This window comes from Kryptolebias marmoratus, linkage group LG20 (genome assembly GCF_001649575.2).
Source record: "Kryptolebias marmoratus isolate JLee-2015 linkage group LG20, ASM164957v2, whole genome shotgun sequence".
Taxonomy (NCBI): domain Eukaryota; kingdom Metazoa; phylum Chordata; class Actinopteri; order Cyprinodontiformes; family Rivulidae; genus Kryptolebias; species Kryptolebias marmoratus.
In genome coordinates this window covers 6,473,336-6,497,133 of record NC_051449.1, presented here as the reverse complement: position 1 = coordinate 6,497,133, position 23,798 = coordinate 6,473,336, and the positions used below count along the sequence as shown (strand labels likewise).

Genomic DNA, 23,798 nt, shown 5'->3' with positions numbered 1-23,798 from the left:
TATTTCTTATATGTCAATAGAATCATAATAAATAAAAATGTGAACAGAGCAATCACCAATATTTAAAGTTAAGTTTCTATAATCATAGGGTCTAATAAATAGTTTTGCTATGACCAGAGGTTGAGTTAGTAATTTCTAGGAAATTAGCTTAAGATACACAAAACATTGTTAAAAAGTGATCATGAATAATAAAAAATGTGTCAAAATGTAATCCTTAAAAGCAAAACAAAAACAAACAACAAAAAAACCCAAAACTGCATTCATAAAATTTGTCATGGTTCAAACTGCTCCAGAATGAGTGGAAGTCAAGTAATACCTTTAAAATGCAGACTCTGCTATGATTAGATTTTGGTTTTATTTATAACATGCTGTCCTGTGCGAGCCTTATCTGTGCCTGCTGACCCAAAGCTCGTTTAGGTGGAGAGACAATAAAGATCAGAAATGAGCGCTGAAAATGGCCGTAGACATTTCCACACGGTTTGAAAGCGACAGCTCATTTTAAAGTCACCTTCAGCTGAGCAGCAGAAATCAAAACGTCCCAAAAACAATCTTGGGAAGTTCACATGCAGGGCTCTTGAGCAAAGGAGGGCTACGGTGGTAGAAACTTCCATTGGTCAGTACCTGGACCTGGGATTTCTGGGCCCAGATATCCGTGCTACTGGCCGAGCTCTTCAGGCCGGGCACAGAGGGGCTGATGGGAGGCAGCGGAAAGCTCCAGTACTCACTTTCCTTGGAGGCCCCAAAATTAACCATCAAACCGCTGCGGGCGTAGGCTAAGCGGCGCTTGTGTTTTTTCTGCTTGCGAAGACGAACCCTGACCTGACAGGGTCAGAGAAAGTGATGAGGCAGAGACTGGGATGCCTCCGTGGACTCATGTGAAGGAGGCCTAAATTTACGTTTTTGTAGGGGTAATAGAAGTTTATCGCAATGAACACACAGGGCTCCTTCATTAACAAACATTTATAACATGAACAAAACTGAAAATAGCTCTGTAGGAAGAAATATTGAGAATCATTCAACATTCTGGTTACGCAATTTTAAATATGCTTTATTTAATATAAGATAAGGATCAAAATTACCTCCGTGGAGGGAGAGGATTCAGATTCAGAAGAGCTGGTCTTGGACAGTTCATCAGCAGACTTCGACTTGCCTGAGCGTCTATTTAATAGTGAAATAAAAGACATGGACTTCAGGAGGGACTAAACTAAAGCACAGAATCCAAAAGTACATTTTAAGAAGCAACATAAACATTTGATCAGAAACAAATACAAAGATATTCTTATTGTATATACAACGACTACTAAAGCTAGAAATGGCAAAACTTACAAAAAGTCGTGTCTCTTTTTGTCTCGCCGCTGAACTTCAGGACTCGATTCGTCTGTCAGATCACATTCACTAAGGTTTCCCCTCCAAATCTCAGTCTTCCACTTCAGGGTTTCTACGTCTGCGAAGTGTTGGATGCTCGTAGAGGTGGGTTGATTGCTGCCAGCTCGAAGGTCTAGTGGGACAGAGAAGGGTCTGCTGAGGACGAGTGGCGCTCCTGTGTCCTTGCTTCCGTCCTCCTGTGTGGACGGGCTGTTGGCGCTCCGGTCAAGATTGCCCTGCCTCCTCAAATGTTTCTTATTCAAGCTGATAGAAAATACAAAATAACAACAACAACAAAAACAATAAATCAGACGACTACAACTGGAACTTGACCCGTAGAAGAAAAATACTGACAACAACTGTGGTTCGATAAGAGACCAATTATAGCTTTTCCCACAAAGCCTGGCAGGAATATAAAACAACAACAATTGCATAAATTGAACTAAGCAATTAAGTTAAGAACTGTCCAATTACTAAAACTCGAGAGGAAAGTGACAAACAATCATCTTTCAAATTAAAAAGGGCCTGAAAAGCCATCTTGAATGATCAAGAAATTATTTTAACGTTATGCAAAATCACATAGCAATGATGCCTATTATTGTCTCTGTAGTCTTATTAAAACCACTTATCATTGAGGCTGATTTAAAAAAAAAACATACATCAAGTTTGAGGACCTGAAACAATTTCCAGAAATGAAATCACCTTTAAAAATAATTGCTAAGAACAGATTTTTGCCTTAGTTGTTCCAAGAGATGAAAAGTGTAGTTATAAATGGATGAAAATAGTCTAATGAATGTCATTATGGTCTTGTTTATTTGGCCTAATAGTAATATTTGTCAATCAGAAGTGTCACAAATCTCTGCCACTGTTGTTTTGTGGGTTAGAAGCTGAGGAGTTCAGGAATCGCTGTGATTACATCCCAACAACAACAAGAGAAAAAAAAAAAAATTAAAAGAGCAGAAATACTCCTTTCTGCCACCAGAGGGCACCAGAATATTACTCCACTTATAATATGGAAATTTGATAAAGTATATTTATAAACAGAAGGTGGACACATCTATTGTGGAGCAAAGATTTCCTTCCCAAATCTGCTTACTTAACTGCTCTTTACCATCATGTCTTAAAAATGATTTACTGACTCGTAACATTGTCTTTTAAAAATATTTTACCTACACACAGACAGTTAGACACGCCCGGAGAAATTCAATGGCTGATCTGCCTCTATTTTCATAATATGCAGAGATTTTTCTTGTTCATTCAGCGCCAGTGTTTCAACACTGTAAGCAGGATCTCAGTTACAGTATATTCACCTGACTGTGGATTGAGCGTTGGGGCCATTTTCATCCAACTTCTTTTGGTCTTGTTTTGACTTTCTCAAGGAACTGGTACGCCACGCTGTTTGGATCACCATCGCAGCCCAGTTTTGCTTCTCGTGAAACTCCCGCCAGCACCTCTGAAACACCAAAAAGACTCTTAGATTTATTCTTTTATTATGCCTTTACACTCATTTGAGATCTGTTTTGTGCAATAAACAGGAAAACATAAAAGAGCATGAACGGCTTCTGTTGACTGATGCTCTAAAGTCAAACTGATCACAATGTTTCAGTCTTACTTCCTTTTTATTTTTAGATTGTGAGTTATTTGTTATTTATTTCATTGAGTTGATTATTTATCCCAGCTGAGATGGTACCAGCTTTAGCGTACGACAGTTAGGGAAACAACAAATCGCACCTGAATGATCTTCGTGGCGTCTTTCTTTTGCAGAAAGTGCGACCTTATGAGGCAACAGCGAAACCAGCGCTGCAGGGTGACGATGCGACGCATCACTTCTGTGTTCAGAGTGACCAGAAGCAACTGTCGTTCCTTTTCTTTGAGAAAAACCTGAAAACATCAAAGGTTGAAACAAACAAACAGTTAAATTTTAGAGCCAAGTCTTCTATTTTGAATATTTATAAACAAGTGACAAGATTATCTGATTTATGATGCTATTTTATGATATAATTCCACTAAAATATTCATTCTAGAGCTAAAGATAAGATTAAAACAAAATTCCTGAGTCATTTTAATGTTTGAATCCAAAGTTTAACAAAGTGGTGCCCAATCCTGGTCCTTGAGGGTCACTATCCTGCATGTTTTAGATATTTCTCTGCTTTGACACCCCTGATCTGAATGACTGAGTGGTTAACAGACTTCTGCAGAACTTGAAGACTTGCTGAACAGCAGAGAAACAACTAAATCCTGCAGGACCAGGACTGGGCACCACTGGTCTAACAGAGCGATTAAACAAAACACGGGTATGTGCATTATTGTTTAGAAAAAGATATGATGGTTAACCTTGGTTTTCCCTATTTGGTAGGTGGACTTATCCAAACCCATCCTCTCAAACAGTGTAATTATGTGCTTCGGAGATCCAGGCGCTTCTTTTGGAAGCAAAATCCAAAACGTTTGACCAAATTCCTGTCATGAAAGGGGGAGATATTACCAGAGAACAGAAGTAAAAATTGTTACAGATGGCAGACAGAGAACTCAATAAGTTGTACTTGCAGATTTTCTAACCAACCACCAACCTGAAATGTGTATTTAGCTCTATAACCAGACTTCTGCATCAGAACCATCTGCAGCATGCCCATGTACTCGATTTGCTTCCGCACAACTTCGTCGTCAAAGAACAGCTCTTTCTACAAAAGCAAAACATTCCCATCATCTGTCTCTTCTAGTTCAACATGCATGCTTGAAAAAGAAAAAAACAAAAAGATCTAAATCATCAGCAACGTGGTGCTGCAGATGTCACAGATGACATTACCTTTTCTGCATTGGAGCGCAAACAGAAAATGAAGAACGGCTCTGCTTTTTCAATGGTGTGCATCAGCTTTCTGAGGGAGGTCTGTGAGACAGATGCATTTTTTTTAATATATCAAACTTTTCTGATTCTCACGGGTCGTTTCAGACATTCATAGAAAAATAGAGGAGGGTAAAACAAAGCATATGAGGAAATATAACTAGAATTCACAGACAAACCTGAAACTGAGCGCTGACTGTAGGAGGCTTTTTCTGCCTTTGAGGATGGAAGATGGATTTGCTGGTCCTGTCGTGCTCCGCGAGACCAACGATGTGTTGAAGCGAACGTAAATTTACGAGGTTCTGTTTAATACAATGTAAACATAAGCCATTAGATTCTCCACTTCAAAAACAGAAGCACTTTAGGATGTAGATTACAGATTATATTAAGTGTTTCTTCTTAAAAAAATACACTTCAACACAAATTTACCTTTGGGATGACCTGCTTGCGTCGACTGCCTCTATTTCTCCTGCAGAAAACATAAAAATAAAAAAGGTTTCACAAATCATTGAACTCTCCAAACATAAAAAGGGTTTCATGACATTCATTTTTTACAAACTGTAAACAGTTTACACACTTTATCTGTTCATAACTGGTAAAAATGTCCCCAAATAAATCGAGTGGTTGCTCATCGGCATGATCGAAGGAGAAATCCAGAGTCGAACTGTTACTGTAAGAGTAAAGAAAAAAGGAAGCTATTTCTTTACTTTTTATTATTCATAAAACATGCTTTAAAAAGGTGAGGTATGTAGTAGTAACCTTGATAGTCTGTCTATAGGATTGCTGCGTCGCTTCAGGTCTTTCAGTGACTTGCGTGACCTTCTTGCAGCAACTGTGAAGACGAGACATATCTTTTTATCAAAACTTTTCTTTTACATAAAGAGGCTGACAGTCATTCTGAAAAGGCCGTACGGCATTTCATTCGTCATAAAGCAACAATTACAAAACGATCTAGCCACAAGCAAGAACGAAACTAAGTCCACCCACTCAGTTCTGCCCGCTGCCGTGCCATTTCCTTGAACACGGAGATGATGCGGATGGTGGCTCGGAGGACGCCCCATCGGAACAGAGCTTCTGGGCTGGAGGAGACCAGGTGGTGCAGGAACGAGCGCTCACTGCTCCGGAGAAGAGATACGACGTCAGGACGCATGTGCTCTGTGTTTTTCTTTATGAAATCCTAAAATAAATGTAAAACATTTAAGCACAATTACATGACAAATGCCATCGTGTTGCAACTATTAAACAAAGAAAACAAAGTTCCATGACATGGATTTGCAATAATAAATGTCTGTGTAGCTCCACAGTAGGAATTAATCATTCACTTGGAGATTTTTTGGATTTTTTTCTCTGTGCTGTCTTATCTGCTGCGAGGTGTTAAACTAACACAGCTGAACAAAGGGGGAATTTATTTTTTTAGGGCTTTTAAATATCGATGAGACAACTTTACCTTGACATGATATTTTACTCTCTCGGCGTAGTGTCGGATCGCAAAGGTCGGCTCTCTTCTTGGAGACGCGACAAAGAACGGGTTGTTCTGATGCTGCTGCTTGAACTCGTTCAACATGGTTTCATCTGAGGCCTGAGGGAGTCTTTAAAAAGAGGGACAGACAATCAGATTCCTCCTATCACCCACAACAGAAAAAAAAAACAAAAACACACAAATAAACACTGAATGCTCATGTGGGTTTACTCTGGGTGCTCCGGTTTCCTCCCACAGACCAGAAACATCCATGTTAGGTTCATTGATAACTCTAAAATTGTCCCTCGGTGTGAGTGAGAGTGTGAATGGTTGTTTGTCTCGTTTGTCTCCATGTGTCCCTGTGATGGACTTGTGACCTGTCCAGGGCGTCCTCCTGTCCCCTGTCTCTCGCACAGTGATGGCTGGAGTTAGAAACCAGCTCCCAGTGACCCAGAAAAGAGAAGCTGGTTGAAATCCTGCTGTTGAGCCGTGATTTCAGTTTCAGAGTGATTATTTTTGTTTCGTTTGGGACTCTTTAGTGTTTATTAAATCCCTCCTGGAGCAGATTAAGAGCTGAAATAAAGATCCTAAAATCCAATCCAGCAGTTTAACTCACCTGCTAAAACTACAATCTTTTGTTTTTATTCATACAAGCAGAATATGCCTCATGACTCCTCATACCTATACTATATTTGTTCTCTTAATTATAAAGCGTCACAGTTTACTTACTTGCTCTCCTCATTCAGCAAAGTGAAAAGTCCCACAGACTTGCTGCTGATCAGCTGAACGCAGCCGTGGTTGTCAGTAAAGTCGATGTGTTGCCAGGTTATACCTTCTGACACGTAATCTTCCTGAAATTTAATAAAATGGCAAACAAATAATCACAAAAGTGTTGATCTCGATCAACCGCAAAGTACTTTTTAAATTCCTAATTTCTAAAAGACATTGGACCAAACTTTAGGATGGAAATCTTTATTCTGTGAGTGCACCTGCAGTAACAACTATCAGGTGTCTCATGCAAATAGTGACTTTAAAAATGAAAAAGGCGTTTTTTTTTTTTATTAACCTACTTGCTCATATTTGAAGATTTTCTGATTGATGTAACACTGCAGTTTCTCGTTGGTGTAGTTGATGCACAGCTGCTCAAAACGGTTTGTCTGGAGGTTCTCGAACCCAAACATGTCCAGGACACCGATGGACAAACACTAAAAACAGAACAAAGTTCTTTTTAAAAAAAAAAAAAAAAACACCTACTGAATGGTTATCATGTAAGGAAAGATCCACATTAAGTGTTCAAAATTTGCTGAAAGTTCTTAATAAGATAAAAAAATGAAACTAAATTTTCATAAATGCAGCAGTAAAGATGGTTTTAACTGAACTGAACCACATGACTCACTGAAACGGACTCCTCTACGTCTCGTATGATGAGCATTGCATGGTTGATGTGAAGGATGATCCAGTCAAACAGAGCCCCGTATAAAGATTTGGCCATGGAGTCCCGCAATGAAATAGCCTAAGAGCACAAAAACAGAGAAAAATGGGCAACAGAACTACAATAATAAGCTTATAAAACTAACTGAATTTGATGAAGGAAGACTGCATGAATAAAACCAGATGGTTTAATAAAATTATTCTTAATAAATGACTGAATAATTGTTCCACATTATGCAGCTAAATACCTCTTGTAGTGTGTACTGTGAAACTACAGTGGCGATGGCTGTCACTAGTTTCCTTTTGGTCAAAGTGTTTACCAGCAGTTCTTTTTTCACCTACAAATAAAAAAAACAGACCAGATGACATCGTTAATAAGTTTTCAATCTGTTGCATTTTCCTCCAAACTAATCGCTTTAATCCAAGGCCAGACTCCCAGCGTACACAATAAATCCAACAGTTTACGATCAACAACTCTGCATCATAAAGCGCGACCGTCGTTACCTTCAACAGGTCCGACAGCGTCGATAAAACGTCTTCAGGGCCGACCTCCAGCAGGTGAGTTTCCTTGGACAGAGTGAACGTCACGTTTCCCAAACACAGGATGGCAGAGAGGATGGAAAATATGCTGCAAAGAGGAAACAAAACTGATGACTTTCAGAGGTTTTAGTGTGAAAACGACACAAACATTCAGAATGACTAAGAGCTAAACGTCTGCTTGGTCAAAACTTCAATAAAATCCCAGACTGAGTTGCACATTTTTTTAAATCACAGAGATATCTGTTTAATCTTGTGTTTAACAACTTGTTCAGCAGCTACAGAAGTGGAATAAAACATGAACCCCAAAATACCTCAGTCAGAAAGACAAACTGAAAATCTGAGCTGGATTTTCGGGAAGAATTGTGAAGTATTTTTATAAGTATATTAATATTTATTTATACAACAAACTTGACTCATCACTTTCATCTGTTTTTGTCTATTTTTGTCTCGAGCTGCCTCAATGCAGCACAGCCTAATAACTCTCTCTACACTCATTTATTCCGTAAAACAACTTTTTTTTTATTCTGGTACCTCTTTTTTCCAACTTTATCACTAATTTATCAGCACATAAAAGCTGGCTGCTTGATTAAACTTTGCTGTGTGGGTTTGAGTAATGACTATGAGGACCTCTAGTGGTGGAAAAACTCAGTGCTGATGGGTGCTTGTCTATATTTAAGTCTCATTAGATTCATAGATTAAAAAAAGCCTTAAACAAGCTGGAACCTTGGGTCATAAACTCCTAATTAAACCTGCTGTAAATAGAAGATCTTCCAGGGAAAAAGATTGCAGCATCAGAATCGTCACTTCATTGCCACACAGCTTTTTTTTTTTAATTAACCCACAAAGCTTTTTATTAAAAGGTATCTGAGCCTTCAGTTTCTAATCCACATTCACAAGCCTGCATGCGAGTTTTCAACCAATCAGAACACGTTTCAAACTTCGCTTCTGGTGCTGTCGTACGCACGTTGTGCCTCCAGGCTATCATGCGATGGCTGAAATATGCACGGGACTTTTTTTTTTCCTGCTGACATGCTCCGACTTGTTACCAACACCAGTATAGAAAACAGAAACTACTCGACAGTGTTCAGCTAAATTACACACTAGCGACCTACTGAACTGACACTGCGTGTAAATACACTTTAAATAAAAAGGAGAGCGGCCTCATTAAAAAAAGGCTGCAAACGCGTTCAAACGAGGAATCCAGGTCCTCAAAGAGAATGCGCATAAGTGTTTTTACAAAAATACACAGACCTAAACATGTGCTGACAAAATACAGGAAGAAAGGAGACTGACAAGTTTATCCATGCAGGATATTTACAAGAACTACAGCAGAGAAAAAAGTACTTTGTGAGCAAATACTTGCAAATTACTCACAAAAGACTAAACGTATGACTGCTGCAACTAGGTGCAGTTTCACACTATCATGGCGGATGAAGCAAAGTATGGAAATACTCCAAGCCAGCTGACAATAAAAGGGTTGTTTGTCCGTTCTGCAGGGTTTCTAGGGCTTACTAGATCTGTGAGACTCCTTTTTTTAAGAACTACTAATGAGGTGCCAGCTGCTAAATACACTATAAATTTTGAATTGAAGAAATGTTCGAGGAAGCCTTTAGACTAGAATCTGGGCTTATCTTTGATCGATAAGACATTTCAAATAAATCGTAGTAATGTGGCGTGATGAGGTCAGAGCTGTCAAATTCACAATGAATTTGCATTCTTTCAGATAATTACCGAGAAGAGACTCAGTTCGACTGAATGCTAAATGATAAGGGATCCTTCCTTTAGGTTTATAGTGCTCATTGTTTGTGATCAGCTGATAAAAAAACATTACAACAGATCTACTAGATAAACAAGTGAAAATGCTGAAATGATGATGTTTTTAGTAGCACATACATTTCAATCCACCCTTCCAGGAAAATTTGTCATTTAGATTAATCAGAAATTAGTCAATAGATTAACTGAAAAAAATTAAATAAACAAAACAGTTGTTAGTGGCAGCCTGTTGCTCATTATAACAACATACTGTTTCTTAGTGGAGGCCAGAAAGCCGACCATCTCCATAGCTTGGTGGAGCCTCTTGTACTCTTTTTGAAGTTCCTCCTCATCGTCTGAACTGAGATCGTCCTGCAAACAAAAGGGTAGGAGACATTCAGAGAGAGGTGCAGAAACACGGCGGGGTTATTTTGGTTTTAGCATTAACCGGGATTCTTTACTGGAACGCATCGCCTGTGGTCAGAAAGGAAACAGGGAAATGAGAACAGCTGAACTGTTGTGGACAATAAACACAAACTTCACGAAGCAGAAACGACTCGGTTGAGTTAGTTCTGCTGCTTTTCACACCACGTTCAGACAAAAAGGGCATCATTTTTAGAAGAAACACATAATTGTATGAGCAGAACCTGGCCTCTCAAAGCTTATATTTTACGTTCAATTCATTTTTTTTGTTTTGAACAATTTTAGAGAAAAAAAAAAAAAGAGCTAACAGAAGAACCATATTGGTGTTTGGATCTATAGTAGCTACGAGTACAACAGGAAAAGAAGGTCACACGGTGTCAGAATCGTGTTTACAGGTAGTATTTTTTACACTTTGTGAGGCAATTCGAAATCAACAGAAAGATCTAAAGTTGAGATTCGAAAGACTTCCTGAGGAAACTGGTCACAGAATTTCTAAGAATGCGTCTTAAACGTCCTGCTAAACTGCAAAACGCCTCTGCGTAGACGGGACCGGAATCCAAAATTCATCCAGGATGAACACCTTCCCCGTGTCTCCAGAGTTCTGCATTAGTTTAAGAGTACACTTTAGTTCAATTTCAGCTTTCTGGTCTCCATAAAACAAATATTTACAGGAAAATACAGCAATAAGCAACATTTAATGAAGAGGAAATGTCTTTAAACGTAAAAAAACACACAAAAACAAAACAAGTGTTTGTGTTTTACTTTGGTAGCAGAGGAGCTAAAGGTTAATGCCAGGAATTCCAAAAGAAAAAGAAAAAAGTAAGAAAGAAAACGAAGTAAAGAAATAAAAACTAAGTGAATGAAAGAGGACTCGATTTCACAGAAGTGGCCACAGTTTTTGGGACGGATGCTTCAGGAAGAACTGAAAGGCGGTTACTGAGCGTTAATCAGGCCATTTCCCATCAGACCGTCTTTTTATTTGAGTTTTTAACCAAAACCTGACACAAAACATTCACCTGAAACTTCACCGATGAGACATTTCCAGACGAAGTGGTTTGTTTGTATTTAGGACACACACTTGGTTTCCCCCCGCCACACGATTAGATAAAAATCAGCTGAGGCGTGTTTATTAGACGCTTCCTCCTCTGCTGCTGTGAGCTGTGAGCTGTGAGGATCGAAGGTACCTGGTTGAGATAGAAATAATCCCGCGGCTTCAGCAGGTGAAACTCTTCCCGCTCGTCTTCGGACGCGCCCATCAGCAGATAGTAAAACACATGGTAGTTCCTGTGGGTCAGAGGTCACAGAGAAACTCTTGGTTTGCTTACAGAAGCCAGCATTTAGGTTTTGTGGGTCTGGTTTTACTGCCTTTTTTTTTTTTAAGAGATCAGTGTTGCATAAACATTACGAGAAATGTTTTAACAGGAAACCTATTTTTACGCCGAGGCTCTGAATTGTAATAAAAAGCAGTGAGGACTCAGCAACGTGACGTTTGACTGCACCTGTCGGTTTTATCTCTGGACACCAGGCGGTCCTTCTCCAGCAGAAACTTTTTAATAACTGCCCTGCAAGAGACACACAAATGTCAAAATGCGTCATCCTGGGAGAACAGAAAACATCAGAACTACTTAGGATCCACTAAATGGATCCAGACGGCCGGTGACTTTTACCCTCTGATGACTCCGGTCTGCAGATAGTTGAGCTGGATGAACTTCCCGAAGCGGCTGGAGTTGTTATTCTCGGCTGTCTTGGCGTTGCCGAAGGCCTGTTTAACACAGAAGCAGCACAAGATTATATTAGGACAAGTTTCCTACAGATGCAGGCACCAAATGCTTTTCTGCACAAGAGAGATGACAAATGAATCCATGGAAGAGGATCTGGACCACGGTTAAAAAAAAACAACAAACATTCCTGGAATTCTGAGATTAAAGTCAAAAGTTTGAGTAAAAAGTCACCCTTGGTGTCACCCTCTTCCGTGTAAATCTCTTTGGTTTTAAAACAGTGAACCCTTTTTTTTGTTTGTTTATTTAGCAATTTTCTATGAAGCAAAAATAAAATCAGCCCAAATTTTTACCAAAATCAGCTGATTTTGAAAATCAGAAAAGGCTATAAATTCCTTTAAAGGAGCAGCAGAAACTTCAGAAATCCTTCAGTATCACTGCTGACATTTCCAAGAATTTCACATTTATTTACACAACAAAAACTGCTGGGAGCCACCTTTTGTTTAGTTGTCAAACAGACTTGAGCAGACTGCCACTTAGCAATTTTATTTGTAATATTTTGTGTTTTCTGTGTAGATTTTCAATAAAAAAATTATACAAAATTTCTCTGATCTATTATGGCCATGGAGGGTCATTAAGGGAAGAAATCTAACATCGATCATGTTGTTTATCGTGTTGTTTATCCATTTATCAATGATTAAACAACATGAGGTGAGAAAGAGTTTAAAACAATGTTTAATCATCATTAATTGTCTCCTATTGGAAGCACAAAAAAGCCAACAGAAAAAAAAAAATCTGTCAAACAAAAAGATGTGAAAACCGTAAAATTAAATATAAGAAAACAAACTATGAGTAAAAAGTGAAAATTAACAGTTAATACTTGTAAAGGAAACGAGCAGCTGTACATATTTTAAAATAGTATCAACATTAATATATGTATTTGTTTTGTATAAATACTTCCTAAAAAAGTAAATGGGAAAATCCAAAACTAAATAAGAAAAAAAGGACATTTTTGAATAAAATACAGACAGAAATTAACAATATTCATTTAGTAATATGATTACTAGTTTATTTCCTGTGTTAAAATAAAACTTTTATTGTTTTTGTGTCTTTTTCTAATTAGCAGAGCATTATTCTTTTTAATATTTCCTCCCCTTCTTTTCCCCACTTTGTATTTCCCTCATCTTTTATAGTCATAATCTTCTTTTTTCTGGCTTTTCTTTTATTTCATTGTGTTTTATTTATATATTATTCTAAATTAGTTATCAAAAATGTTAGTAACTTAAGCTTTGGGTATGACATCTTTTAGTCTGACGATGATAGTTTGCGTTCTTTAAAAAGAAGCTCTTTATTTGATTTAACACAGTTTACGTCACCACATCTGGCTTATATGATGCAACCAGCTGCTGCTGATGAGCACATTCAGCTGCTTTGACTTTCGAAGATTTAACCCCTTTTTTAAAGGATAAATCAAGCAGAAGCCACGTCGGCCTGTGAAGGTTTCCCTGCGCTCCGTTTCAGAGCTTCAGAGCTGCAGAGCTGCAGATCTGTGTCCCGACAGGTCGGGGAGACGTTTCTGCAGACGGCGAGCTCGACAGCAGGAATATTCCAGCTCACCACAGCAAACCTGCGAGGCTTCAACTTCAGATCCCACCTCTATCAACTTTATACAAAGGGCCTGGATGCAAGACAAAAATGAGAGGTATCTGAGAGGGAGGGCAGATGGTGTGTAGGGGACAGAAATAGAAACAGGTATTTGTCTCAGTTTGGAAGCCTTGAAGGAAACAACGATAAAGGGTGAGGCCTTCAGATGCCTGTATACACACAAAGGAAATATAATACCCCTTCTCCTTCACTATAACTACTAATGTATACAAGCATGATACATGATAGGATGTCAAACAATTAGAAGAAATGTGGAATAACCTCCTTTTAGACATTAAATAGGCTTCTTCCCTGTTTGGTTTTAAAAAGTTAGCTCTTCCTTGAGATTTGACACCATGTAAAATGTTCTTTAAGCTGTTTTATTTGTTTTACTATACGGCTGATTTTATGTCTTTAAATTATATTGTTCTTTTATGTTTAATGACTGCTGCTATGTCTTATTTATTAATCTTGTTTATTTGGGTGCTGTAGTTCATTAAAGCGCAAGAAAAGATATGAAAAAGAAAAAAAAAACATTAAGGAATAAAAATTAGAAGAACAGAAAATATAAAATATCCCAAGAAGTTGCATGAACTGACAGTAGAGACGTCAGTGTTTTTTTTTTCTATCTTATCAATTTATCAAAAAAGTGCTAAATATTAAAGTTCTATAAAATGTTAAATAAGATAAGCAGCTTTTTTCTGTTTGATACAGTCATAAATAAAGTGTTACTTCTTTTGATTACAATCTGATCCTGATTTACTTTAAAAAAAGTTGTTTTTTTAAAGATGGCCTTGCCTTTTTCAACAGAACAAACCCAAACACTGTCCTGCTCCACCGTAAAGCAGCAAAAACAAAAACAGCTGAAATTTTAGATTTAAAGAAAAATGAACGTTTAATTTTATAAACTACATCAGCAGTGGGTTCGCTGGTTTTAAATACTGCAGCTGTGGTTAATTCACTCTTAATAAATATGTCGTTTACAGATATATTTCAGAAATTCAGACTTGGACTGAAGTCCCTGGATAAAAAGGAGATAAGGAAAGAAAGAAGTTCGAAACCTAAAGAGAAAGTAAAGCTTTGATTCCTACTTCATGTTTGCCAGCAGCAGGCCTGGCCGAGCCTGTTCTGACAAGTTTGCTTTTTTTTTTTTGTTCCTCTCCTCTTACTGGTGTTCCCTCGAAGACAACGCCCTGCACATTCCGCCTGTGGAGCTTCCAGACCTCCGACACAGAGCGCAGCAGCCAGTCGATCGCACAAACAATAGCGTGCGATCACCTGATGCCTACCACCTGCTGACTAAAAGCAACATCAGATAATTCATTCCCAATAATGTTCCATACGGTCACAGGATTTCTGAGTCACGGGCTGTTTTCTATCACAACAAACTGTGTCACATTCACCCCCCCCCACACCCCCCACCCCCCAACATACTGGAGGCAAGAGAGAGAAAACACTGAATTCAAAACTATGAGGAAACAACAAGAATGTTTAACTTAAATGAACAGGAACTGATCTTTCTGTGACTCGTGTGTATGAAGGAAATCCAAAAAGCTAAAAATGAAAATACATTCCTGCTGCCTTTCATGCCTGTTTTAGACTGAAATCATTTTATGATGACAAATGAAGTTACAAGCATTTTTGATCCAACCTTGAAAAACCCTGTTATGTGTAATCTGACACAAAATCCCGAGATGTCTCGCTCAGCTCAGAGTATGAGTTGGGAATGACTCTCAGCTACCACTACAGCAGATTTTAGCTCCGAGTCTGTAAAACTGACCGAGTTACGGCCATATCTGCGCGGGCTAATACCAGCAAGACCTGGCAGCCATCTTGAATCGGGTCGACTCCAAAAGTAAAATCGGTTGTAGAAGCGCATCCGGAGATTGCTTTCTGCAGGTTTCAATAAAACCTGACGCACACACACACTCACACACACACAGTGTCTGCTTTCACATTTCAGTGGCAGCCGGCAGTAGGAATCGATGCCCACAAACATGAGATAAAAGCTATCAAGCTATGTCATCGAATCACACTTTCCCACCAAGCTAAATCTGTTTTTTCAAAACTTAAAAAAAAAAAAAAAAAAAAAAGGTAGAAAATCTTGAAAAATGAAGAATTCTGAACAGGAAACACTTCAACTCCGGCTTGTTTTCAGCAGAAACTTGCAGAACTTCTTCACAGATGAGCAGAATCCATATTTAGTCACCGTCTAATTCCTGGCCTCTCAGGATTGTTCGTGTAATCTGTAACAAGGTGAGCTGAGACTTTTAGCAGAGCAGGTTTGCAGCTGCACTGATGGACAGATAAAGCCACGCGGCGAGGAGGAATTCTGTCATTTTCACTCCTGAATCTGGCAAAGTGAACGTCTAAGTCCTAAAACTACAATTTAATTGGAGCAGAACCTGCTTATACTTTGTTTTTAAACTTCTGGATCTATTGTCAGATGTTGAACGTAAAAAAACAATATATTTTCAATCAAAAACCTAAACTTAATCCATTTGTACTGTAAAATGTGTTGCAGCTTCTTGAGATTTGTCCTTAAAGGTGAGTATTTACTTAAAAAAAAAAAGAAAAAACAGCTTTTGGCCCAGTTTCATGTCAGTTACCAGCGTGGAGGAGTTGTGCAACAGTTGAGTGAAACAGAAAGCACAGGGAAACACACAAACGTCGTGCCTGTTACTCATTGACACGGACAATGTGGCACAAATCTGGAGCGATGGCCACAAGGACAAAAACCGATAACAGCGAAAAGCAAACCCCAACGTGTCAAAACACGAATTCTCAGCCGACAGACACCGCCTGGTATTTGTTGCTTTTTTGATTCAAAGTCCTGATATGAATACAAAGGTGAGGAGGATATATATAAAAACGAAAGCTTGCATTCTTTAAAGGAATGCATATCGACCGCCGCCTTTTATGGCGGAGATTTAAACTAAAAGGATTTTATTATCTCATTATCTGCAAAACTGACTGACTTATAGCCCTTTTTGTGTTTCCTATAGCTAGTTGGCTGTGGTGGCCATCTTGAATTGGGTTGACTAAAAGACCTAATCAGTTGTAGAGGTATATCCAAACATTACTTCCTGAAGGTTTCATTAAAATCCATTCAGTGGTTAATGAGATATTTTGCTAACAGACAGACAGCATTGCCTCTTACAGGTAATGCCACAGTTTTAGGCAAAGATGTTGCACAACGTATAGCGCTGAGAGTTAGGGATCACTCTCAGCTACTACCACAGCAAATTTCAGGTATATAAATATACAAATAACTGATTTATAGACATTTTTCCGTTCCCTAAAGCCAGTTGGATGTGGTGGCCATCTTGAATTGGGTTGACTCCAGTTGTTAATGAGTTGTAGATGTTCATCTAACGACTACCTTCTGAGAGTTTTAATAAAACCCGTCCAGCGGTTCATGAGATATTTTCCTAACAGACAGACCAGATTGACTCCAACAGCGAATGGTAAAGTTTTAGAAGCAGATCTTGAGTTAGCGCTCAGCGTATCCGTTTGGAACGACTCTCAGCTACTACAAAAACGGCACACAAACCAAAACGCGGCACGAAGTTGCTTCCTTTGTTATATATATTCACAGCATCTCTCACTAAGAAAACAGCCTTTACTGCTCAAATCACAGGAGGTGAGTGTCAGCTTGTTTTTGCAGGGGAGTGGTGTTTTTTTCTTTTTCCTTTTGCAACTTTCTGGAATCAAACAGCAACACTACAAACAGGATCTGAAACCAGTGTGGGTTTTTCTACACTGAAGCCACGGAACTAAAAAAACAAAACAACAACAACAAAAAAAAAAAACAGAAAGAAAGAAAAAGAAGTCGATCAGCAAACGTGATGAGTCAGACTCTGCCGTCTCCACTTCACCGCCGCTGTTTACATTTTACACAACAGTTCAGAGAAAGCCTTCAGCTTGGTCCACTCAGATAATCAATCCGTGGATTAAAAGACGTGACGGCGTGGAGCGGGAGACAAACGACGGGGGAAGCCCAGCCCGCTCGCCTCACTGCTGCACTTCTGATCAAATCTGAGGAGAAGCTCAACCAGAGTTTATTTCCCATGACAGGAAACAGGGCGTACGTTTTCTTTTTTTTTTTTTTAATTATTATTACTTATTGAACGTGAACAAATATTAAAACACATTTGCTTTGGGTCAACATATAAGCAGCAGCTTCTGTACAAATCTTTTAAACTTAATCGAGAGTTCTGAAGATCTTTGGCGGCTTTTTCTCCTCATTCTCAGTCCAGTTCCTGCAGCTGACCATGACAACACATTGTGCAGTTTGTGCTTAAAATAATAATAAAAAAAAGGACGTTTTACAAGTGATGGACAGAAGACTTGAAACAGAACCAGAGAAGTTCATCGCCCTTCAGTGGATCATCTGCTGTGTGCCAAGTTTTCAGCTCTTCAGGAATCGCCTTGTTGATGCTTAAATGTTATTTTATGCATCATCTCTGGCATCTTTCACAAGTTTGATGAAATAAATGATAAAAATCATACCTGTGTGACAGGCTGGCAGTAAAGAAGAACCAATTTAAAATGGATTCTTTGACATGTTTTGTGTTCCGTCTAAAATCAACACTGATTCATCCCTCGTGTTTAGGAGCCTTTTTATACCAGAATGACTCATAAGTCAGAGCTAAGTGGATTAACACAACAAGCCCAAACCTTTTTTTTTTCCCATCACTAACCAGTTTCATATACGGCAACTTTCCCAGGGGCTGGAGGAAAAACAAAGAAATTCTCCAGAAAAGTTTGAGGTTTTCTTTCCTCATTTTTCTTACGGGTCATCTCCTAGGCTGTGAGAAATAACTGAGTCAAAACGCAGGAAACAGGCCTTATTCTGCAGAACGCCTAAAAGAATATATAAAGATTGTTATTTCCCTGTACCAAATGATTGGTGAACAGGTACCGGTTTGGGCCTGGTAGCCCGCGGTTTAACAAACAGAAGACATTCCTCTGAAAACGATCAGGAACAAGGAATGAAAATGAGTAAAAAAAACAAACAAAAAACAGCCAGAGTTTAAACAAAACTTTTGAAGGACCTTCTGAAAGAATAAAAAACTACTGCTCAAAACCACTTTCAAATATTACAAGAAATCCTGGCTCCTTGGAAACTAAAGATAAAACAGCAAATTATAAATAAATGGTGTTTGTTTTAAAATCAAAGACTGGATTAGCATCTTCATTCCTCTCAGAACTTTTAACTCCACACCCTTCTAAAAAGGTCACAGAGGTGAGGCGGGTAGATGCTCCTGGATGCACCAAGGAGCGGAATAAAGCAGGCGATTGAGCTCTTTTAGATTAAGACCTCATCAAAACCTGCCTAAAAAATCTCCTTTTTTAAGCCCCGGCATTTAAACCAGACTGACCTACGTTCAGGTTTGGATGTCAGCTGCCCGGCTTCATGTCACCTACCTCCAACACCGGCCCGGCACCAAGGATGGTCCGCTCCGATCTGCTGGTGCAACTCCTCTTGCTGATCGCGGTCAGGCAGTGAATGAGGTAGCTGCTGCTTTCGGTCTTGCCCGAGCCGCTCTCCCCGGATATGATGATGCACTGGTTCGCCTGCTTGTCCAGCATGGCGCGGAAGGCCACATCTGCTACGGCAAATATATGAGGGCTCAGTTTGCCCAGCGGCTGCTTCTCGTACATCTTGATGTACTTGGGGTTGTAGTAAACAGGGATGACCTTATTGGGATTCATGGCTATAAGGATGTTGCTGATGTAGGTGTAGATTTTGTGGTCATAGAAGCGCTGGCGTAGGGCCTCCAGGACCCTCTCCTCGGTCACCGTGGAGAAGTTGCAGAGGTCATCGGAGTCCTCTTTGTTCGTTTCTGCTTTTGCTCCATTGTTGCACTGCTGCTGCAGGGCGAAGTAGTACCCGTGGCTGCAGGGGTGCCACCTCTGTGCCTCCGGAGGCCACAGCAGGACTCGCAGCAGAGGGCACTCCTCTTCACCCAGGGCCGTCTCCTGGCCGCCGACCTCCCTGACCTCCAGCAGCCTGTACCTCAGGCTGGAGTCCAGGCCAAGGGTGACCACAGTGTTGTGGATGACCGAGCTGGCCGTGTCCCTGATGCTGACCTGCAGGGGACAGTGGGTGTCTGGCTCCTGGGACAGCCTGGGGTAGACCTGCACGACACGGGTCTCTTCATCTTTAGGGATCCCAGCTTCACATGTAGTGTTCATCCTGATACTCAGAGACGGGCCTCACATAACTCTCTGCCCACTCTTATCTGGAGAATCACACACAAGCAAAGCAAAATCACAGCTTTAATATGAAGTAAATGCAGTAAAAGTACAAGAAACACACGAGAATAGATATTTTATTGCTTATTTTCGACCATCAAGGCAATCTAATAAACAGAAATCCTGCTATTATCGACATAATTCCACACAGATAGTCATCAGGTGACAAACAGGACACCAGCAGGTGTCAAACAGGCGCTAAATGTCAAATTAAGTCTCACCTGTCCAAGAAGTGGCTCGTTTTATCACAGAAAAGCTATAAACACCCTGACAGTAAAGCTACCAGGAAGACTTCTGCACCTTAACAAACTCCAATCACACAACTTAAGGAGGAAAAAAAACAATTAAAAAGTTTCCTCACCTGTAATTCCCCTGAAAATTAAAGGTGAAACCCGAAAACTCAACTTGCCTGTGACGAATTTTCCATGGTGTAGAAATTATTTCCTCAAAGGGTTTTCTTCGTATTTTTTTCCCTCTTGTAATTCAGGTTCGCCGAGAAGATTGACGCTCGTCTTTCTCGTCGGAGTCTCGAAAAGTTACTTCCTACATTTCTATACACACGCACACACACTCACATGCGCCGAGGAGGTGGGAATAAATGGATAACTTCCCGTTTGTTGAAAGAAAAAAAAATCACTGTAGATGAAAGCGAGTTAACACTTCCGTGAAGAAAAAGCGAAGAAGAACAAAAGTGACATTCAAATACAGTTAACTGATAATTGCTTTAATTTGTCGCTACAGGTGAACTGTGGGGTTCCGGCTCCCCCGTGTGGCCGTTTTAGGGTATTACAACCAACATGGAATTTCTTGTTTGTTTTTTTTTTTAATTATTACTAGAGTATTTATTTACTTTTTTCAGGTTTACCTATGAGCATTTTATTATAAGTTTGTTATTTGGTCTGTCTGCTTTCTAGTGACTGTATAGTTTAGGATTATCTTGGCATTTTATCAAAAAACAAACAAACAAACAACAAAAAGTTTGGTTAAGTCCAGACATTTCAGATATGTTCAAGTTAATAAAATCATTCACTTTTTGAGCTTCTCTCCTGGTTTATTTTTAATAATTTCCCGAGGAGAATGGTAAAATTAACACCTTTTAATATTTATATCGTTACAGTGCAGGCTTGCTTGAAGTATTTGAATTTCAAACCAGTTCTTCCTCTTATGTCATCTCATCACTTGGGACCTTTTTTGTCAGTTCTTTTTTTTTGGAAACTAAACCACAGAACTGCATGCAAATATGAAACACACCCATACATCTGTACTTGTTATTAGAAAAATGACACAATCTCAGGGTACTAACATTTACTGAAACAATTTTCTAGAGAAATAATGGATCCTAACTATTCTATCTGCACAAAAGGTTCTTCATCTTTAAATTGCAGATGAAAACTTGCTGTAGTATGTGTAAAGTAGGTGTTAAATAGTGCATCACAGGCTGGATACAAACTGCTTTTTATTATTCAGAGTAGTAGTAAACCTAAATGTCAATTCCCATACATTTACAATTTTCTTTTTGTTTTTGGGCATTACAGTAAATGTATCCAAGTCAAGAGCAAACATTTAGAGGTTGCAGCCAAATGAAATGCTGCGCACACAATTTTGTAATAATGAGACAGAAAATAAAACAATGACAGGAGGAACTTTGCTGCGTAAAGACATTTTTATTTTTGTTTTAAAATATTCAATTTTTATTGACTCACAAGGCTTTTCTGACACTGTGGTGAAGCAAATTTAATGAAATTTAATGAAATTATATACTTTGTGTTAAAAAAAATCATATCCCTTTAAATCACGCACGACTGATGACTTCAGCCCTTTTTATCTGTTTAAAATTTAACTCCTGATGCTGTCCAACACCAGCAGTTCTTTTTTATTTATTTATTTGAGGTTGAATGATAATTTCTCCTCCTCTCTCTTGGTTAAAATGTAATTTGTTATTGGTCAAAATGCAATAATGTATATATAAAAAAAAAATCTTTGTGAGAATAGTCTGGCAGAAAAAAATATATGCATTTTATTGTAAATAAGTTTATCAAGTTTTACTGAGTGTAAAAGCAGAACTTAATCAAATTAATGTAAATGTAAAGAAAATCCTTGCTCCTCTGTTAAGCTCAGTGTGTTTGTTACAGACAGGTGTCGGTTCAGCTCAACAGTGAACTAAAAAAAGATTAAATTTGCCTGCAAGATGCATCTGGAACCAAATATGTAAATGCTCTTTTTTTTGCAATGTTTTATCCCGCTGTAAAATCCATCGTGTTGTTTCCACTAAATACAAGTGAAAGGGCTGCCTTAAAATGCTCAGTTTAGTAAAAAAAAAAGAGAAAGTTTTAGGGTTTACTTCCTTTATACATGCTGTTGTTGTGTAAACCTCTGTGTTAGTTTGGTTGATTTGGATTTAATGCTTGAATAAACTGTCTGGGATCTTTCTTTTTCAAAACAGGTCAAGTTCACTTTCGCAAATCTCTGCAGGTTTTTGTAACGACTCCACAGGAAGTCGGCCCAAGGTTAGAGGTAATTGTTCTCACAGCACCTCCAGAGCTCAGGTTATCTAAAATCAATAGCATGTCTTATGATGATCACTCCTGCTTATGCTAATGCGGTTAGCAGGTCCATTCAGGTATATAATGACTGCAGAGGCGTCGAGCTGTTGCAGTCCAATTTAGCGAAGATGCTTGCAGACACACTGACAGCTTATTACGGCGTGACGAATGAAGTGGGGCAACGCAAAGAGTTACTCAGCACAAATCAGCTGCTGCTGCTAACGACCGCCTGCAGAGGCAGCCAGGTTCACCCACACATGGAGGACAAATTAGGCCGCACATCATTCCTTCTTGTCATCACTCCTGACCAGACACCCGAGTGATAAAAACGTTTCTGGTCGTCTCTGGTGCGCCGTAGTTCACTTTCATGGAGAAAATGATGAAGGGTTTCACCTTCATGCTGATGAAGCTTTATTAGGTGTCACACTTGTTCCTGCTGGACTGAGCCAGTTCTGCATTGACACACTGAATCCAGTTCAGTAGGCACATGAGTACACAACCTGAGAATCTCCTCACCCTCTTGGAATAATTGAGGCTCTATTTTCAACTCTGGAAGGCAAAGAATGACTGGATTTTAAACCAAAAAAAAAAAGACATTTTAATGACTTGCATCATCTCTGTCTTCAAACTTTTGGGCTTATTTAGGAGATGATCTCATGCAAACGTACATGTAGCATTGGAAAAAAAAAAGAAAGAAAGAAAACTGAAGCTCACAAATCATCCTGACATAACCTTTTGCCGCCCGTCATTAACTTTTTATTCATCTTCTTCTTCAAGATAAATCAAAAGAAGCTGACGTCGTTAAAGTTTGTCTGGACATGCTAAGACTTTTACAGCATTCTACTTTGCTTTACAATACAGGTGCCTTCTCGTGCCGCGAGTCCCTCTGCCCTCAGATTTCTGCCTTTTTTTTTAATTATTATTTTTTTATGGACAGCCAGGACCTTCAGGTATGCAGGAGCTCATTCTTTCATGTCAGACACTGAACTTAGCCACTGTGAACAATTCCTGTTTGGATCAATGCTCACCAGTGAACTAAGTCCTGCATCTTAAGAAAAGTCAATCCGAGAGCGCTGCCGTGTCTCTTTTTGTAAGAAAAAAAAAACCCAAACATTTTATTTAGAAATTATCATTCAGGTTGATTAGGAATTACGTTCAGCCTTTTGAAAGTAGGTAGAAGGTTTCCTGCTGAAATGAGAAATCCAGGCTTACTGCAGGCAAAGAAACAGAAGCTCATAAAAAAGAGAAGTATTGTTCAATAAATTACACTGGCCACTAATATGACAGATGAGGAGTGGCTGGCGTTACATCACAGTTTTGACAGTTTCAAATGCATAACCCCTTAAAGACAGTGACAGAGTGTCTTCAGCCCTTTAACTAAAAACAGGATCACAATATGGTGCAAATAACAACAAAAAATACAAGCTTTTATAGGCAGACAACAGCAAAAATGACCTAAAAAAGGCTGTCATATTATTAAAAAGTTTATAAAACAGATTTGAATTAGTTTATAAATACTTTAACAACTAAGAAGTACCAATAAGTTCCATTCAAATCAATCGAGAAAGGCCAGTTGAGTGGTTGGCTGATTACTGAGGTCAATTTTGCCTTTTTCTTTTGCACGCTGCCATGAAAGACAGGTGATCATGTAATTGTCTGTGTCTGTGGTATGGTTTGTCTGTCTGTTTGCAAAATAGCTCAAAACCAGCAGATGTTTTCTTTAATGAAAGCAATCATTAGACAGGCAAATACAACTGATAAAGTTTTGGAGTCAAACGTATTCAAGATGGTTGCCTTAGATGACACAAAAATAGCTATAATGC

General features: G+C 39.0%; 1 protein-coding gene across 4 annotated transcripts in view; it reads right to left on the bottom strand.

Annotated features, from left to right (window-relative positions):
- Positions 1-20,107, bottom strand: part of myo9b (myosin IXb) — a 28,760-nt gene extending 8,653 nt beyond the window's left edge. The window contains exons 1-25 of one of the 4 annotated variants that reach the window (XM_017411081.3): positions 19,794-20,107; positions 18,602-19,419; positions 11,477-11,571; positions 11,309-11,371; positions 10,994-11,093; positions 9,658-9,758; positions 7,599-7,722; positions 7,343-7,432; positions 7,060-7,176; positions 6,734-6,868; positions 6,393-6,514; positions 5,652-5,793; positions 5,192-5,381; positions 4,964-5,036; positions 4,782-4,874; positions 4,634-4,673; positions 4,384-4,506; positions 4,169-4,249; positions 3,933-4,043; positions 3,700-3,822; positions 3,097-3,246; positions 2,676-2,818; positions 1,327-1,629; positions 1,080-1,158; positions 622-819 (exon numbers count right to left, since the gene is read on the bottom strand). In XM_017411081.3, coding sequence (XP_017266570.1) covers positions 622-819; positions 1,080-1,158; positions 1,327-1,629; positions 2,676-2,818; positions 3,097-3,246; positions 3,700-3,822; positions 3,933-4,043; positions 4,169-4,249; positions 4,384-4,506; positions 4,634-4,673; positions 4,782-4,874; positions 4,964-5,036; positions 5,192-5,381; positions 5,652-5,793; positions 6,393-6,514; positions 6,734-6,868; positions 7,060-7,176; positions 7,343-7,432; positions 7,599-7,722; positions 9,658-9,758; positions 10,994-11,093; positions 11,309-11,371; positions 11,477-11,571; positions 18,602-19,372 — 3,567 coding nt within the window. In that variant the 5' untranslated portion in view covers positions 19,373-19,419; positions 19,794-20,107. The remainder of the gene's footprint in view (positions 1-621; positions 820-1,079; positions 1,159-1,326; positions 1,630-2,675; positions 2,819-3,096; positions 3,247-3,699; positions 3,823-3,932; positions 4,044-4,168; positions 4,250-4,383; positions 4,507-4,633; positions 4,674-4,781; positions 4,875-4,963; positions 5,037-5,191; positions 5,382-5,651; positions 5,794-6,392; positions 6,515-6,733; positions 6,869-7,059; positions 7,177-7,342; positions 7,433-7,598; positions 7,723-9,657; positions 9,759-10,993; positions 11,094-11,308; positions 11,372-11,476; positions 11,572-18,601; positions 19,420-19,793) is intronic. The other 3 variants (XM_017411078.3, XM_017411079.3, XM_017411080.3) reach the window with 3 other exon arrangements.
- Between the last annotated feature and the right edge of the window lie 3,691 nt (positions 20,108-23,798).